The sequence below is a fragment of the Abramis brama genome (genome assembly GCF_963993115.1).
Source record: "Abramis brama genome assembly, chromosome: 17".
NCBI lineage: Eukaryota > Metazoa > Chordata > Actinopteri > Cypriniformes > Leuciscidae > Abramis > Abramis brama.
This window is the reverse complement of record NC_139979.1, coordinates 30,555,649-30,575,840: the sequence shown is the minus strand read 5'-3', so window position 1 is coordinate 30,575,840 and position 20,192 is coordinate 30,555,649. Positions and strand designations below refer to the sequence as shown.

At 37.4% G+C, this 20,192-nt stretch overlaps 1 protein-coding gene across 1 annotated transcript in view; it reads left to right on the top strand.

Moving 5' to 3' along the window:
• Positions 1-20,192, top strand: part of plecb (plectin b) — an 80,122-nt gene that overhangs the window by 44,497 nt on the left and 15,433 nt on the right. The window contains 21 exon segments of the mRNA XM_084089580.1: positions 721-827; positions 2,250-2,369; positions 3,908-4,003; positions 4,474-4,601; positions 6,147-6,240; positions 6,349-6,503; positions 6,847-7,162; positions 8,996-9,073; positions 9,159-9,320; positions 9,513-9,617; positions 10,237-10,332; positions 10,463-10,588; positions 11,402-11,554; positions 11,636-11,790; positions 12,608-12,734; positions 13,669-13,852; positions 13,979-13,999; positions 15,940-16,097; positions 16,418-16,593; positions 17,053-17,191; positions 18,507-18,863. Of these exon segments, the coding sequence (XP_083945706.1) occupies positions 721-827; positions 2,250-2,369; positions 3,908-4,003; positions 4,474-4,601; positions 6,147-6,240; positions 6,349-6,503; positions 6,847-7,162; positions 8,996-9,073; positions 9,159-9,320; positions 9,513-9,617; positions 10,237-10,332; positions 10,463-10,588; positions 11,402-11,554; positions 11,636-11,790; positions 12,608-12,734; positions 13,669-13,852; positions 13,979-13,999; positions 15,940-16,097; positions 16,418-16,593; positions 17,053-17,191; positions 18,507-18,863 (3,053 nt within the window).

Genomic DNA, 20,192 nt, shown 5'->3' with positions numbered 1-20,192 from the left:
CATGAAGCGCCATCTACTGGTATTTCCCTAAACAGCCACAGGATAAGAGCTTATTAATTACGAACATGATTATTTATATTTGCTAATTATTATTTTATTTCAGTTCGTTTTTCAGTAACTGTTGTTAGTTTCGTTTCGTTTTAGTTTTTCATATATTTTGAAAGTTTCAGTTTATGAAAATGTTTTTTTTTTTACCAATAGTTTTAGTCTTCGTTTCAGTTTTCGTTTACGAAAATAACCTTTGTTCAATCCCACAACACTGTAGGTTGATCTTTCATTGAGTTTAGGATCCCATGACCTTTGACATTTGAAAACCTTGAGAAGTGTCAAAAGTTTGTGAACCCTTTGACTTTACATGGATTTATGTATAAATTGGTCACCATAAAATCAAAATGTATTAACAATTTTTTTTTTTATGTAATATTGCATTGTTCATTATAAATAATTTATCTGCGCACATCCTTATTTAAAAAAGAATCCCTCATAATCTCCCGCTCAAAACGACATCTCTTTTCTGATGATGTGTGCACCGACATAAGACTGAAATGAAAACAATCAAACGGCCTAATCAATTCCTGATGGACAAAATCAAGTCCCGGTCACAATAGAGAAATACTACAGTCTGCTTAAACAAATGACACACAAACAATCACATATTTTCATGTCACACACCGAATGAAACAATGAATTCTAACTGATCTACAATACTTTTCATTGCAGATGTGGATGTGCCTCATCCTGATGAGAAGTCCATAATCACCTATGTGTCCTCCCTGTATGACGCTATGCCACGAGTTCCAGACGTCCAGGACGGCGGAAAAGCCAAAGTGAGTTTTCCCCTCATCATTTTAAAATGACGTAATTGCCGCTTAACAAACCAGTTCCAGACATAGGCTGTCAGCACATAGTCCAGTTAATATGCAGTCGAACCAAATCTAATAAAACTAATGATGCATTTTTATGAATGAGGTTTCTTAAGGCTTCCTGCCCTTGCCCATTCCCACGCTACTGCTAAATAGCATCAGCATGACGAGAGGTTCTCCAAAAACTGTCCACATCACTATATTCCAAGTCTTTGTTTTCACAGCAGTGCCATAGAATAACCGTAATTGTATGATTATTATATTTTATAACATTCATATTATATTGTATGAATCTTTCAGTGATCAGATGAAAAGAACCATTTTTTCTTAGTGTGAAGAACTTTTTAAAAAAAAATCGAAAAAACCCTTTTCCACTATAAAGAACCTTTTGTGCAATGACAAGGTTCCGTGGATGTTAAAGGTTCTTGGTGGAACCAGATGTCAGCCTTTAGTTTTAAAGGAACACGCCAACTTTTTGTGACTTTAGCTTATTCACCGTATCCCCCAGAGTTAGATAAGTCCATACATACCCTTCTCATCTCCATGCGTGCCGTAACTCTGTCTGACGCACCCACCGCTAGCCTAGCTTAGCACAAAGACTGGAGGTAAATGGCTCCAGCTAGCATACTGCTCCCAATAAGTGACAAAATAACGCCAACGTTTTCCTATTTACATGTTGTGATTTGTATAGTCACAGCGTGTACGAATAACAAGGTCACATGAGACACAGCCATCTTCTAACCGTATACATACTGGGAACTATATTCTCAGAAGGCGAAGCACTGCTACTTCTGCGGAGTGATTTACTCCAACTCTGAGCGAACTCTGCTCCTCACCACGGGGCTTCTCAGCTGCTGCGAGCAAATCACTCCGCCCAAGTAGCAGTGCTATCTTTGGGTCGTCTTTGAACCTCTCTTACTGTACGACGTAGGACCACCTTTACGAGCCATGACTACAGAAATCGGTTGGTCATCTTTCGTCTGGGACAGCCCAAAATTGTACAATGTGTACTGGCCATTAATATAGATTGAAGGTTTAGGAAATATACTGTAAACTTCAAGAGGTAATATACTTGTTATCATCTGGATTTGGATCCAGTTGCTGTCAAATGCAATTTATTTGATTCCTCCTTCACACCATCAGAATCTATCATGAGGAAGAGAATTAAATGATCAGTGTGAGCTGTGTCACAGACTATCAATCAACCTATCAGGATCAGCTATTTTGCTCCTTTGATTCCTCCCTCCCTTCATATGCTGCTATCAGACAAGGCTACGCTTGTTGACTCCTAATTGAGTGAATGTGATAATTGACTTAGCACAGGGGCAAAAGAGCGTTCCTGTTCTCCCCTGAATAGTTCCCGTGTGTTTTTCCTCCCGCTTGCAGGAGCTGGAGCTGCGCTGGCAGGAATACTACGAGCTGATCACCGTTCTATACCAATGGATCAGACATCACATTACCATCTTTGAGGAGAGGAAGTTTCCCAGCAGCTATGAGGAGATTGAGGTGAGGAACGCTAATATAAAGTCTGCTGTTGTGTGGTCTGGGTTGCTACTAGTTACTATCTAGTTATGGAATGAATTGCAGTCTTCATTATCTCTTGTGAGATCCACATTGTCTGGGTGTTCTGTAGAATTACCTGGGTTAAAAGATCAGCTCGGTCACCAGCATATGTTGTGATCTGCATTCTGGACACCATTCTTAACTGGTTTAACCAGCAAGAATTACTTTCCTTGGTCAACCAGAAAGTGATTGAGGTTTTGCTGCTAATATTTAGACCAGCACCAATGCAGCACTAAATATGATAAACGAGTCTTGACCATCATATGAATTTACACTGGTCTAAGCTAGTCTCTTCAGCAGGGAGAGTGACTTGTTTAGGGTCACGTAAAGAGAATACAAAACCAGTGTTGAGAACTAACTAACTTTAGTAATGAACGATTAAATTAGGGATTCCACTAACTTTACTACATTTTTAATTAGTGTGAAAGTAGCTTTATGGGGAAGTAATTTATTTATGTGACATTTCATAGTTTCATTTTATTCATTATTTATGCAAAACATTTTTTTCCATGATATTTCAATTTGTTTGTGCCTCAGTTATGAAAATTAGGGTGTGTCTAGTTGTATTAGTAGCATTTAGTATCTATCTATCTATCTATCTATCTATCTATCTATCTATCTATCTATCTATCTATCTATCTATCTATCTATCTATCTATCTATCTATCTATCTATCTATCTATCTATCTATCTATTCATATCCATCCATCCATCCATCCATAGCCTCCTCAATCCCACACTGTTTTAAAAGAAAGGGTTCTGTAAGGTGCTTCATATAGAGAACCTTTTTTTCATCATGGGACCATTTTATGTAGTTAGTTTTAATTAATTAATTTTGTTTTACTTCATTTCAGTTTTATGAATTAAACAGGTTGTAAACATTTTATCACTAGAATAATAATTAAATAACCATTAAGCCTGAAAGTAGTATGCAATCATTTACAACATTTGTCCTTGTATAGAACCTTGGCATAAAGTCTTCTTTAAAATTAAGTCAAGAGCCCTAGGGTTCTATATTAAACCACTTTCAACCTTTTGTCTAAGAGTGCAAACACTGTCAGTAACCTGGGTTGAACTCTATCCTGTTGGAAGAAATCCTTCTCTGAAGTGCATGAGTCATGTCATATGACACCACATCATGAAGAGCAGGCGTTCAGTCTTTGAACGTCTTTGTTTGAGTTTGTATGGCTCTGTCTCTTCAGGGTGGGGCGGCTGTGTAATGGGTATATCATCTTAGTCTGAGGGAACAAGCCTATATTACCAGCTTTGAGAAACAATCCTCAGTCATGCCAGATGAATAACAAAGATTTTTTAACAAAGCCACTTTTAACAAATGCTTACTGAACCATTTAAATGGACCTGCTTAGGGTGATCAAGGTCTAACTGTGTCTTGCACAATTTATACTATATGAATATTCCAGCATCTGTGGCAAGCTCTTTATGTGTTTGTTTATTGATTTGCTTGTGGTGTTATATTGTAGATTCTATGGCGTCAGTTTCTGAAATATAAAGAAACCGAGCTGCCCGCCAGAGAGTCAGACAAGAGCCGCTCCAAACACCTCTACCAGTCCTTTGAGGTTTGTGCACAGGATTTCACAATTCATAATGCTAGTCTTGGAGATTTAAACATGTAACATGAGATGTCAAAATAATTGTTAACACTTTGTTTCAATAGTCCACATTACACATTCTACAGACTATAAGTAACTTTGCAACTCCATGTCAACTAACTCTCATTAGAGTATTAGTAGACTGTCTTTTAATATCTGCTAACACTTTATATTAATGCTCCCAACAGACATTCAACTGACTATAAGTTACTGTCCAACTACATGTCAAGTTATTCTACTAACCCGAACCCTAACCTAACAGTCAACTAATACTCTGAGAGTTAGTTGACATGTAGTTGCAGAGTTGCTTACAGTTAGTAGAATGTCTCGAAATAAAGTGAAATTTAGTTGACCAATGAATCATGTGAAAGTGTTTAATCTCTGTTTATCGATATGTTACTTATGTCCTAATGTAATGTTCTGCAAATTTCCCACAGAGTGCGGTTCACGCTGGTCAGGTTAAGGTCCCTCCTGGTTATCACCCCATTGATGTTGAGAAGGAATGGGGACGTCTTCATGTGGCCATTCTGGAGAGAGAGAGACTGCTCAGAATCGAGTTTGAGAGGTGAGGAACAAAACACAGACCTCTCACTCTGCCGTCTTAGTTTTGTTGTAGCTTTGTCTCGTGGTCATTGTGAATATGGGAATATAATGGGTGTGTAACGGAATGACTGTTGCTGACTGGGATATAACAGCCTACCAGTCCAGAAACTGACATACAACAGCCATTATAACACACAATGAAGGACGTGCTAGACTAATAAGAGTTGCATGAGAATGATACATTTCTACCGGATCCCAAAACATATTTACATACTTAAGCAGCACTTTGAATTTCATTGCACATGATACTAAATATCAAATCTAAAAAAGTGGCATTGGCAGACAGAGCTTCTGTCTTTACTCTTTACTCTTCACTCATCTTTTTTTGTTAAGTGACTTTTAATCAGCTTGGTGATTTATTTTTTTCGTTCATTACATTAACTATGAACATGCTCCTCTATTATGTTACAAACACTTTTTGTCTGTATTTTCATCACTATATTTATTGTTTATTCATTTAAAACTATCTTAACCATATGACTGTGTATGTTTACATATGAATGACAGTGTGAACTTAAGGGTGTTTCCACATGCAAAGTGCTTAGCCAATCATCATTTACATAATGACATCTTAAAGGTACGGCAGTCAAAGAACTAAATTACAGCCATTTTGATGAAAGAAACCTTAAACAACTTGTCAAATCAATGGGGAATGGAGAACATAATTTATGTTTAGTTGTAACACTTTAAACAAAACCACTTTAAATTTTGGTTTGGCTTATAGACATTGTTATAATTTATGACATTCTGGCAATCGAATCATTTAAACTTCCCAGTGAAGTGAAGCAGTATAGCAAGATTACTGATTTTTAATGTAAGTGAGAATGTAAAGGAATGTTGCGATTTTGATCTGGAGTAAATGAGATTATATGAAACTGTTATTGATATCAGTCATCTAGAGGGAGTATCATCTAAAACAGGACACATCCCCTGTCACAAGACAATGTTGCTTCTTGCTGGACAAGAGTAATGTGCAGCACACAGATCCTTTATGGACTGGACTGTGGAATGGCTGACCAACAACTTTTTCCTGGCTGTGGTTTGGTCTGTCCGAGTCCCATGACAGGATTATAACAAGAAAAACATGTTTTTATGCATTTCGGAGAAAGTCTTGGATTGTAAAAAATGGCCTTTATGACTGACACTTATCGGTTAGAGTATTTGCTTCGTCGCGGAAAACTGTGAGTTTCTTAATTACTTTTAACCAACTCACATCCAGCTTATTTTTAGTGGTTGGATGAAGTAATTTCCTATCATATTATTCTCATTTGTATTATTTTAGTTTCAAAACGAATATTGTTTTACAGACAGAATATGTTCTGACATGTATATTTGTATGCATTGAAAATCCTATCCCTTAATTCCAGTTGAATGTGTGATAGTCCAGTGTACACCAGACCTCTGACTATTCGCCATAACGTCTGGTTGCGATTTGCAGCTTATTCTGGTCAAGAACTATCAATTTAGAAGATGTAATTATTCGTATGCAAATTCTGATCATTTCCAGGTTAGAACGTCTCCAACAGATTGTCATTAAAGTGCAGAGGGAATCAGGCATGTGTGAGGAACAAATCAACCAGACTGAGTCTCTGCTGCAGTCGGTGAGAGCGTAGATCTGTTGAATTTTTTAAAACACTGTTATTATTCGATCAAATTTGAAGTTGCTGTAAAGGCTGTGACTGTGCATGATAGAGTCTCTGTTGTCGCAGGATATTCGTCTCCTGAATGCGGGGAAACCAGCGCAGCACACAGTAGAGGTGGAGAGAGATCTGGACAAAGCCGATGGCATGATCCGTCTCCTCTTTAATGACGTTCAGCTTCTCAAAGATGGGCGCCACCTGCAGGCGGAGCAGATATATCGCAGGTGAGTTCATCCGATGTTTCTTAGCACTACTATAGTGGAAAACCTTCTTCAAAGACAGGGCTTAGATTAAGCCAGGATTAGGCCTAAATTGAGTTAGGACATTTAAGTGTCTTTTATAAACATGCCTTAAAAAACATTACTGGTGTGCATCTTGAGACACAGAGGCACTGACATATTTTAAGATATGCCTGTTCAAGTTGCTTTCAGGTAAAACAGCGCAAACATGCATTTTAGGGAATAGGCTTATACCTTGTCTATGAAACCTGGGGCTTGTATAATCAGACTCACTGCTAAACCTCTTTAAGTCAAGGAAAAATAATGACTTGTGATTTTCTTTTCTCAGGGTCTATCGCTTACACGAGCGCTTGGTGAACTTGCGCAGTGACTACAATCTAAGGCTCAAGTCCAGCGTCAGTACTACTACTCACGTCACCATGACCCAGAGGTCTACGGCGCGTGCGCGACCCGAGCTGGATGAGGTCACTCTCCGCTACGCACAGGACCTGTTAGCCTGGGTGGAGGAGAACCAGCGCAGGATCGATTCCTCCGAGTGGGGCGATGATCTTCCGTCTGTGGAGTCTCATCTGGGCGGCCACAGAGGTCTTCACCAAACCATTGAGGACTTCAAGGCTAAGATTGAGCGAGCACGAGCAGATGAGGTACTTGTTTTTGCAGGGTTTTTTTACGAATTGTTTATTAACTCTTTCCCCGCTAAGCATTTTTTTTTAATTGTCAGCCATCGCCAGCATTAAAGAAAAAACTGTTTGAGCAAAAAGCTGAGAAAAATTCATTTTTGTCGAAGACTACATCCTGATCGGATTTAGAACGATGATCGAAACACAGATGGAGTAGATTGAGTCCATCAACACCCCCAAAGCGTCACGGTCCTGTAGCTCGTCCTGGGTCGACATTTCATTCAGTAACATTAGGCAGTTTTGATTTATATGCTGTTTAATGTTGATGATCGTGTTATTTTACATATGCATCTGCTTACATATGCTATCGCTTGTTTCTGCTTCTTTTTCGCCTGTGTTTTGATCCTGAGGTTTTGTGTCATAGTGCAACAGTGAAAACACGGAAAGCCAGAAATTTCTCTCAATGGTGGGGACAGAGTTAATAACAAATTATGCAACTATTGAAAGTATATATGCTATATAGCTAATAGAGAGCCTAAGTCCCTCCCCTTCCGGTCGACCACCATGGGACCTTATTTCGGAAAAATATTGTATGGTAGTCAATGGCGAGAGACAACAAATATTTTGATCTCGTTTGAATCGTGCCCTGAATTACACATATGATGTTTGTCAATTTAAAAGATAAATTTTAAAGTCAAGAAAGTCACAGTTTGATGTAAAACTGTTGAGGTATAAGACTCTGAAAATACGTAATTACAAAGACTACAAACCCAAAAGGCGCATGTGACGTCATACCTTTTCTTTCAATGAATGAAGCTAACTTTACTGAAGCTAACGTCTGTCTGTTTCTATAGTCTTACGTTATAATCGTAACGTTACGCCGTCATGCCTGAGTGTTTTGTACCAGACTGCACACATACGATGTTGGTGACGTACATAGTGCGAGACGAGAGATGTAGTTCATTGAGCGATTTTCACATAAAACTAAATGTTACTCTTCTGTTTTATGACAAACTGCGACTTTCTTGACTTTCATAATTATCTTTTAAATTGACAAACATCATATGTGTAATTCAGGGCACAGTTCAAACGGAATAAAAAGATAAGTTGTCTCTCGCCATTGACTACCATACATATTTTTTCCGAAATAAGGTCCCATGAGCCGGAAGCGGAGGGGAGGGACTTAGGCTCTCTATCTAAACTGCTCGATTGTTTATATCATCACAAAATGTAAACTATATTATCACACAGCTCTTTATATACAGTTGAATTTATAAGTTTGTCCAACTTCATCTGCATACACACAGTATTCTCATGAAGTCGTATCTTTTTAGAACGGCTTTTAGAACTGATTGAGTGAACAGGATTTAATTTTGTTTGTGTGACTGTGTAATTGCTTTTGTTGTATTATCTATGCTGGTAAGCACTTTGGTCAAAGGCAGTTGTTTTAAATGTGCTATAGAAATAAAATTAGTATTTTATTATATTGTATTGTATTGTAAAGCAATATATACTAGCAAATCTGAGCCACGTAATTGTTTATATCGTCTCAAAATGTAAACTATATTATCACACAAAAATATATTAAAAGTTAAGTATATCTACAGTGTATTCACATAAAGCAATATATAGCCAATACTTTATAGCAAATAATGGCTGTGCAATTATTTTTCGCCCAGCTCTAATCTGCTAAATGCGACTATAAGGCAAGAAGATATTAACATTGATATCATGATTTACTGTAAAGCTGCTTTGAAACAATGTGTGTTGTAACTTGCAACTGGACTAAACAAATGTACAATTTTGTCTTTAATTAACTTTAAAGCGCTGACGTCTCTACCTCTTTGCATATTTCAGAACCAACTCTCGCCGGCTAGTAAAGGCACATACAGAGAATATCTGGGCAAACTGGATCTGCAGTACAACAAACTGCTGGTGAGTGTTCTGATCAGTAGCTATTAGAAATCAGTAATCCGGTGCACTTCCATGTAAGCATATGCTGTATTCTTCTTCTCTCTAGAACTCCTCCAAGTCCCGTATGAGAAATCTTGACCATCTATATAACTTTGTCAGTGCCGCCACCAAGGAACTGATGTGGCTTAATGACAAAGAGGAAGAGGAGATCAATTACGACTGGAGTGAACACAACACCAACATGGGTGCAAAGAAAGAGAACTACTCAGTAAGTGTAGCTTAATAAAAGCCTTTTATAAACCCGTTTACTTGTTTAGGGTTAGGATTAAGGGGAGGTTTTTGACTTTGATTGGTTGAGAAATGGGTTGTTCCAGGACTTATTGCTTATTGTAGTTGGGCGTGTAAATGGAGAATATTTTACAGTTTGAAGTGCTGCTTCATGGCCTAATTAATTCCCCAGGGACTCATGCGTGAACTGGAACTTAGGGAGAAGAAGGTCAATGACATCAAGACCACTGGAGACAGACTCATTAAAGACGGCCATCCAGGCAAGAAGACTGTTGAGGTACGGCATGAACTACACTTCTTATCTTATTCATATTTATAATATGCTTCAGTACTTAAAATTGCAGTGTACCAAAGACGGTCTCACAAAAGCGTTTCTAAGGAAGCTGATTTTTAGAAGGAAACGGTCTGACTCTGAGATTGCAAACAGGAACATAGTGTATTAGCAACACATTAGCTGTTTGATAGCATAGTCAAGCCAAAGGCCAATCATATCAATTACCATTATGTGTCCGACGTTGTAAAGAGAAACGCATTACCATTCTGATACATCGACTTGTAGACGAACCTGTAAAATTCACTCTTCACTCTTTCACTCTTAAACCAGTATGCCATTGTGCAGTGTAAAGTTGAGTAAAGTTGAACTGGTGTGAGTAAGTGGAGGCGGAGACTAATTTTAATATAATTCTTGTATACTAAATGAACCAAGGGTGTAAAGTTACATTTAAGCTATTTTAAGGCATGAAGAAATATGTCATTTTTATTATCAAAGATGAGTTTTAAGGGATATAATTATTGACTGCAGGGAACAACAAAAAAACGTACTGACCCCAAACATCTGGACGCTAGTGTACAGTATGTTGTGTGTGTTACATGTGTGTTGTGTTGGTGATCTTCAGGCCTTCACCGCAGCTCTGCAGACCCAGTGGAGCTGGATCCTTCAAGTGTGCTGTTGCATTGAAACTCATCTCAGAGAGAACACTGCGTACTTTCAGGTACGGCATCATCAAATGCCCGTCCAATATAATGAAACCACGTTCTTTACCTCAGCAAATCTCTGCTGGTCAACCATGTATAAGCAGTATCCTTCTCTTTCTCTAACTCCCTTGTCTGTTTTACCAATAGTTCTTTGCTGATGTAAGAGATGCTGAGGAGAGGATGAAGAAGATGCAGGAGACCATGAAGAAGAAGTACATGTGTGACCGCACCGTCACTTCCACTCGTTTGGAGGATTTACTCCAAGATGCTGTTGTGAGTTTTAGTAGATGGCTTATAGGGTAACACTTTAGATTAGGGAACACTATTAACTACGAGTTTTCCCCTCAGTAAACTCCTAATTACTGCTAATTGATAGTACGGTAGTTGTAGAAAGTTTAGGTATTGGGTAGGGTTAAGGGATGTAGAATATGGTCATGCAGAATAAGGCATTAATACATGCTTTATAAGCAGCCAATATGCTAGTAATATGCATGCTAATAAGCATCTAGTGAATAGTGTTCCCTAATCTAATGCTGGTATTTGTTTTGCAGGTGTACAGTTATTGGTAGTGATCTTTTTACTGCAAACATTTACTAAAGAGATCTTATCATGTACTGTAATATTGCAACACTGACACTGATTTATTTGCTTAAAAGTCATCTACGCAGACACACTCACTTGAATTGTCATCATGTGACAACATCAAGTAGTGTTTTATTTCTCGTTTGTTAACATTGTATTAACTCACATGAACTAACAATGAGCAATGTATTCTACAGCATTTATTAACCTTTGTGCATGTTAGTTAATGAACTTGTTCATGTTTATGTTAGTTCACACATTAATGTTAACAGATTCAGCATTTGATCTTAATAGTGTATTAGTAAATGTTGAGATTAACACTAAGATTACTAAATCCTGTAGAAGTATTGTTCATTGTTAGTTCATGTTAACTAATATAGTTAACTAATGATAACAAATGAAACCTTATTGTAAAGTGTTGCCAACATTTCTTGTATACAACGGTATACAATGAAAGAAAGAAATCAAATTGAGAAGCTTTGAAGTAATAGCGTTTCACCACAGGAGGAAAGAGAGCAGCTGAACGAGTTTAAGACTGACATCGCCGGCCTGAACAAGAGAGCCAAATCTGTGATCCAGCTGAAGCCACGGGACCCCACCACCTCCGTCAGAGGAAAACTGCCCATCCAGGCCGTGTGTGACTTCAAACAGATGGAGGTAGACACAGTCGCGTTCGCGCTAACACACACTCAGCGGGTGTTTTGTGCTGCATGCTTAAATCCCTGTTTCCTGTAACAGATCACGATGCACAAGGGCGACGAGTGCGCGCTCATCAATAACTCCCAGCCCTTCCAGTGGAAGATTCTGCACCGCTCGGGCAATGAGGCCGTTGTCCCGTCCGTCTGCTTCCTCGTGCCGCCCGTCAACAAGGACGCTGTCGACAGTGTCTCCAGGTGTGTTTACTTGCATGTCATGTGACCATCAACTGTCATCAGAGAACCATGAACATGCGAATGTATCATTCAGTTATTAAAAATATTAATTTGAAATCTCAGAGAGATGCACTACCAGTCAAAAGTTTTGGATCGGTAAGATTTTTAATGCTTTTAAAATAAGTCTCTTCTGCTCACCAGGGATGCATTTATTTGATTAAAAAAAAAAAACAGTAATATTGTTACATATTATGACAATTTAAAATAAATATTTTCTATTTTAATATATTTTAAAGTGTAATTTATTCCTGTGATCAAAGCTGAATTTTCAGCATCATTACTCCAGCCTTCAGTGTCACATGATCCTTCAGAAATCATTCTAATATGAGGATTTGATGCTCAAAAAACATTCATTATTACTGAAAATTCAGCTTTGATCACAGGAATAATTTACACTTTACTATATATTCACATAGAAAACGGCTATTTTAAATTGTAATAATATTTCACAATATTACTGTTTTTTTTGTTGTTGTATTTTTTATCAAATAATAAATAGTGTACTTCGAGTAAATCTTTTGCGCCAAAGAGGTTCAGCTGTTAAAAGAAGTTTGTTAACCCTTGCCTTTCGAAAAATAGGTATCTCATAAGGATGCATACATTTGATTCCTACTATTCATCGTATTGTGAGTGTTCCTCTGATGCCTAAAAATGCTGTCTAGTTTGGCAGCTCACTAAATTTAGAACAGCTCCTGTACATTTCTCTTTTCTTAGTGGACAGTGTGACCTAAAACACATTGACTAATGTTTGTGAGTGTTATGTTGATGTTTCTCACAGTCTGGAGTCTGGTCACCAGCAGACACTGGTTCTCTGGCAGAAACTACACGCTGACCTCAGGAGTCTGCTGTCCTGGCAATACCTGATGAAAGACATCCAGCTCATCCGCTCATGGAACATCACTATGGTCTGTTCTCTGCTTTATTTATGTCATTTAGTCACGTCTTGATGTTTGAGCCAAATAAAGGATGATGAAATGTATTTGTGAAACTTAGTTAATGTACTGGCTGGATATTTTCCTCTAGCAAATGGAAAAGAAACGATGTGTGCTCACATCAGAATCTTATATTACGATATTAGTAATTTTATCACAATGTTGTAATTTTTGCTTTAAATAGTTTTTACAATTAAATTACTAAATGATGTGAATTACACACCCATATTGAAAACGCGAAGCTGTTATTATTATTTTTTTAGTTAATGCATGTTTCTATTAAGTAACTAGAACGTTTGAGGTGTGAGTGTTTGCAGTTTACGTTATTGAACAAAATGTTCAAGTATCATCAAGTTGTTTAACACAGACCTTATTTTACTCATAAATTGAAGAAAAAAAAAGGAAACCAGTGGCAAATTAGTCTTGCAGGATTTGATGTCAACTTTATTGCACTTGAACAAAATCACTTGTTTTTTAAACCACAAGGCATTCAAATGATTAGCTTTCGTTACGGCACAGCATGTAAACGCGAATCTAAAGTCTCTACCGGTTCATCATGTCTACGTGTAAATCTCCCAGCCATAGTTCTACAGTCAACAAGATGGGATATTTACCTCTAACTCCTTAACTTGATTTTTTTTTCAGTTGGAGATCCACTGAGTTATATTTAGGAAACTAAACAAGGAGAATTGCTTTATTGAATAACAGGCCTTCAAGGGCCCTCCTAAACAAATTAAAGAGAAGAGAAGTCGTCATTTGACTGTTTTAACATCTCAGTTTTAGACAAAAGACAAAATGAAGATTATTGTTATCCCGTCGCAGCATTAATCACGGGAAAGATGCAAATATAACCATTTTGAATTTGAAAGAAGCTAAGGGTTTATATGTTTGTCCACTTATGTTTCAGTTCAAGACGATGAAGTCAGACGAGTACCAGCTGATCTTGAGGAACCTTCAGCTGCACTATCAGGACTTTCTCAAAGACAGCCAGGACTCAAAGATTTTCGATTCAAATGACAACGTGCAGATCGAAAGGGACTATAAGGAGACCACACAGTATTTCGACAAACTGCTCCGCACCCTGGAGAAAGGTACACACTTCACCTCGCAATAAACATGAAGCCCCTGACAAAGCCCAATGTGCACCACCAAACACTTTTGAAAAATGAGGGTGATATTTTCACGGATGTTGGGTAACTGTTAAATTCACGTTACAGGAGCCGCTGTCAGAGCACAGGGTGAGTCTTGTGCTCCTGCTGACAGTCATGAGCAGAGTTTGGTTATCATGGATGAGCTGCTTTATTAATGAAAAACGTGTTGTGTCAGCTTTTGTCATTGTTTCGTTCCTGTGGTTTAGCTAACTGCGCATCTCTACAGAGTGTGCATGTGTTAAAAACTCAATATAGTAGCATAATACAGAGGAAAAAACGTACACTGGTCAAAAGATGAATTTCTGACTCTGTATTGTTCATATATTTGTAGTTTAGATGACATGTAATAAGGGGAATCCAATGAAACGTGATGGATTTCCAACATGGAATCCTAAAATCAAAATAATGAAACAGAGGGATGGATTTACTAAAAGAGGGCAAATTAGCATGAGAGTGCAATCCTAAAAAAGCGCCGATGTGAGCGGAAAGTTCTGCTTGTGATCTTCTGACGACCCGCAAATTAAAGAACACAGATCCAGCCGGATCATTTCCATAATGACCAACACAATCTACCAAGAGCAGCGAAAATTAGCGTCTGGTTTAAGATATGCTTTTCTTGGATGGCAAATAAAGGCGCAAATGCCAATAAATTGACAAGCGCAAACCTTAGTAAATCACCTTGCAAGATTCATTTAAATACTCTCCTACTTTTGAAATGGAAACTCCTACAAATGCATGTGCATTAAGGTCAGCTGCAAAAATAACTGTCGACACCTTTTCAGTGCTAATTTTTCACTGTGTGTCTTTAGTAAATCCTGACAGTAGTTTTTTTTTAACGGCAAAAGAGGTTTTGTGCTTGTTGGCAGAGGCTATTTACTCTTACTCCGCCCACATTGTATGATTGAGCCAGAGAAAATTGCAAAAGAATCCACCTTTTTCCCATATATGCACCTATTTTTTCCATATCAGCTCAGAGAGGCGTTTATTTTAAATAAAAATGAAGAAAATATTCGAAAAGTGGAAATAAAGTGCCTAACGGATATTTAATAGTGGAAATAAAGTGTTTATCTGTAGGGTTATAGGTAGGGGTATTGTCCTAATAAGGCAGCATCCATTTATGCTTTTAATAAATATAACCATGTACACTGAATAAATACTGTTTCATAATACAATACATTGTGGTGCAAATAGTATCTGCCACTATTTGCACTAAGTATAAATAGCACCTAACAACTATTTACACTTAGTGCAAAGAAAACACTGCTATTTTCACTTAGTGTAAATAGCATCTATATATATTTGCACTTAGTGTAAATAGCATTTAACATTAAGAAATAAGGGTCACACTTTAGATTAGGATCCAATTCTCACTATTGACTAACTATTAATTGTAACTTTTGCCTCAATAAACTCATAATTACTGCTTATTAATAGTTAATAAGGTAGTTGTTAAGTTGAGGTATTGGGTGGATTAAGGGATGTAGAATACGGTCATGCAGAACAAGGCATTAATATGTGCTTTATAAGTATAATAAACAGCCAATAAATTAGTAATATGCATGCTAATAAGCAACTAGTTAATAGTGAGAATTGGACCCTAAACTAAAGTTACCGAAATACAAAATTATATTTTGCTTATATTTATATTATATTTTATAAGTTTTCATGCTAGTTAACCATATATATATAAATATATATATTTTTAAATTACACATGTACACAATTTACACCATTTTTTTGTACTTTTAAATTTGTGATGATTTAAATACAAAAATATTAATACAACAATATTTATTTAATAATATATTTTACTGTCATAAGCTGTAATAGTGCCTGAAATAGGCTTCATCTTCTTCATGCATAGTATTATATATAGTTTCTTTTCTTTTGATTTCGGAATGCCATTTGTACCACTAACACGGAAGGAATGTGTGTGACATGAATGTTGGCTGCAGTGCACAAATAAAGGGAGAGATAAACTGTTGTTTATTTAGAAAACAGAAATAACAAATCTTTTATCTTCACAGGTGAGCAGGATGAATCCACAAGCAAGTCGTACATCACCCAAATCAAAAACCTGCGCCTGCAGATCGAAGATTGTGAGTCTCGCACAGTGGCTCGTATCCGACAACCCGCGGGTAAAGACCCGCACAAAGACTGCATTCAGAAGACTGCAGAACAGAAGGTACGACCGTCTTATTTGATTCTTATTGTAATGCATCCAGATGTTTTGTAGCTCATTTATTATTATTTTAAACGACAAATCGTATTACCATACTGCAGAATAAATTAAAGACAGAACAACAAATATTAAAACAATATGAGGTATATGAGAGTAATGAGAATGAGATTTTTTCTCCTGAATTTTTTTTAATTTTTTTATATATATACACTTCCAAATTATTTTCTTGATAATGGTGTGAAATATGACTCGGACCATGATCTTTGTCATATTTAACAAAATGGATCAGATCTTCTGAGAGTTTCTGTTTCTGGCTCAAACAGAAAGTGCACGTGGAGTTGGAAGGTATTAAGACGAACCTGGATAAAGTGTCCCAGAAAGCTGAGGAGGTCCTGGCGTCCCCGGAGCAGTCCAGCACCCCCGTCCTGCGCTCAGAGCTGGACATCACCCTGCAGAAGATGGACCAAACCTACACCCTGTCCTCAGTGTACCTGCAGAAGTAAGGACCACTCTCACATAAGCAGTATTTGTCGTTGCACAACATGTCCATTGTTCAGAATACTAGTCTCAAGAATGCTGCTTTCCATTCATGTTCTGTCTCTAATTAACTAGTGTGTACACTACCTGTCAAATATCTGAAAGAATTAAGATTAATCTTATGCAAAAACTGTTTTCAACATTGATGATACTAAGAATTGTTTCTTGAGTAGCAAAACATCATATTAGAGTGATTTCTGAAGGATCATGTGATACTGAAGACTGTAGTAATGATGCTGAAAATTCATGGGAATAAATTACATATTAAAATATATTACTGCATATTCAAATCAATCAAATAAAATGCAGCCTTGGTGAGCAGAAGAGTCTTAATTATTTCACATTTTTGACCGGTAGTGTATTATAATGTACTAATTTGATTAGGCATAAGATTAGATCATGGCATCTCTTTCCTTTGTAGGCTTAAGACAATAGAAGTTGTGATCCGGAACACACAAGGGGCAGAAAATGTCGTGAAGCTATATGAGAATCGCCTGCGTGAGGTTCACACGGTTCCTACAAACGTCCAGGAGGTGGAGAACTACTGTTCCGAGCTCAAGGTAACATGGGATGAAATATTTAGTGTTCAATGACTGACCCTTTGTTTTATATGACACTTGGTAAATCTTGTACTATTTATCTAATATATACAGTGATGCAGATGAGTGGTGCTCAACCTTTGTGACTCCTGTCAACTCCAAAATTCGGAGGAATGACAATCCTAGTTTCCGTAGATTAAATTTCAGGATTCCAAAAGTTTTAAGAGCTGAATGTTCTTCAAGGATCCCTCTTTTTTTAACCAATCAATTTACATGATGTTTCCAGTTGTTTGTGATTTACTGGATAAGTAAGAATAAGAATAAGTTTTTACTATTTTCTACCCAAATATTTTAGAGCTTGGAATCACTACAAAATGTTTATTCATCAGGGAATTTAAATATTGTATTTATTTACATTTCTTAGCTTTAGAAATCACACTTTAAAATTATTGTCCCGATTTTATAGTTGTTGAGGGGGTGAATTAAAAATATTATAGAAGTATATCGATTTCGTTTTAGATATTATAATGCTTGTTTTGTCTTATTTTGAATCAAGTAAGTCATTAAGTCACTTTGGAAGTTTGCTGAGGCTACCTAGCGGGTCCCGAACCCTTGATGTAGAACTGCTGATCTAGATATATGAAAAGAAAAAAGTTTAATTGTCTAAAATAGGATCAGGATTTAGTTTAGTGGACCTAGTCTTTGGCACCTAACTGAATAGCAAAAATAATGCCTGTGTTCAAACAGGTTTCCCAATCTGCCATTGTTTGAGCAAACATATAGTCATGTGTTGGACTGATTCTCAAACCAACAGATTATGATTTGAAGAGCCACAGTGTTGCACTTTATGGGGAAAATCAACTTTCAAATGACTTACTTTAGAGATGACTCTGCAAATTAAACTGGAAACAAGAAAATATTTTAACAAGGAAAAAAACAACTGAGTTATACACCCAAAAATGAAAATTCTCTCATTTACCCACCCTCATGTCGTTACAAACCTGTATGATCTTGGAAAATTAAAGAAGTTATTTTAAAAATTGTTGGTACCCTAATATTTCTTAGTGACTTCCATTATTTAGACCAAAAAATACAGCGGAAGTCAATTGGAACCGAAACTGTTTGGTTACCAACATTCTTCAAAATACAGGTTTGGAAAGACAAGATGGTGATTAAATATGACAGCATTTTCATTTTTGGGTGGATTATTGTTTGAGTCAAGACTTTTTGCCAAATGTTGGGATTTAATTGGTTATTTTCATGAAAAAGCTTATATACTGTATGTACATTGTAGTTACGTTAATTTTATTAAGTCAACTTGTTCTTGTATGTTCAGAAAATGCGCGTGGAGGCAGAAACCCAGCGGCCCGTGTTTGATGAAATGGAGGGTGAGCTGGCCAAGGCCACATCGGTCAGCCAGCAGATGTCTCGGATTCACACTGAACGGGACGTGGAGCTGGACCACTACAGACAGCTCCTGGGCAGCCTTCAGGACCGCTGGCGCGCCGTCTTCGCCCAGATCGACCTGCGTCATCGCGAGCTGGAGCAGCTTGGCCGGCAGCAGGGCTACTACAGGGAGAGCTACGACTGGCTCATCCGCTGGATCGCAGACGCCAAACAGCGGCAGGAGAAGATCCAGGCAGTGCCTATTACTGACAGCAAGACACTAAAAGAACAACTGGCACAGGAGAAGGTACTGAATGACACAAGCTTTCTGTAAAGGGCCTTTCAAACTGCTCTCTTTAAACCTCGGGTAACAGCCAGATTTAACACTGGGTTAAGCAATGCTTCACACTTGTTTAGAGTTTTATAGTGGGTTATCACAGTTTGTGGTATACAGTATTAAAAAAAGGCACAATATGTAAGATTTTTGGATTAAAATATCCAAAAACCACTAGAACAGCGGTATATATTTAGCTGACTTGTGTATTTACATTATCCCAAATGTTTCCAACGTTTAATGTTCAAATGTTTAAATCCGCGATTTTAATCAGCGTAACGTCCCGTGTCATTGCACCGCCTGTCAATGACGTCATAGCCACGTTACCCTCGATTTCTGGTTTTACTTCCATAGAAACCGCGGAAACACCAAAGACACTTTAATATATTATGTGTTTTATTAGACAGGTGAGTAATTGTTTTGATACATTTATCGACAGAAAACGAATCATTGCTATATAGCTCAACACGGTTAGTCTTATTGTTTGAACCTGTTGTTTTCTTTATATACCGCGAGTAACATCTTTGTACCCAAAAAGTAAATCAGACAACACTATTTTGTGGCTTACATATCATAATCAGAAAGAGCTTTATTTGTAGTTACAGTAATACGGCATTTTCTCCACCATACAATGGTTTAAAATGAATTACATGCCATTTAGCAACACAAGTCATCCAGCTTTTATTAATTATTGATATTCTAATATCGATCTAGTGCAACAAGAGTCTCATAGCATCCACTGAGCGAACGTGCATAGTAACGTTATAACATAACTTTCAACACACTCAAATGTATTTTTAGCATTATATGATTATTTAAGTGTTAAAACGTAACTGTAACTTTCCAAGTTCAGGGAAAAAGGAGGCGGACATTCAACGTAACTTTAATTATAAAATATGCATAAACAACAAAATGAAAGGAGCGACAGTGGCCGACTTCAGCATATAAGCATGATTAAAAACAGCAACGTAAATTGTCCCAGGTCCTCACTCGTCCTTCACTGTAGTCATTCTTTCTTGTATCCTTCCGAAGCTCCTCCGTGAGACTCCAGACCAGTGTCTCTCGTTAGCATTCGCTTCCCACGGCTCTCGGCTCCGCCCTGGTCTTCATACCACAGTAATGTTAGTAAAACTTCACTACATTAGCTCACCCATGAACATGGTTTCTGCCTATCCGAGTCCCGTCGGATATTTCCACTGGCTGTGGAGGTGAATACAACACCTCCCATGATTCCACGCTTTGTTATTGTATTGAATAAGTGACCTCTATCTGCGAAATTTACATAAAGTACTGTGCCTTTAA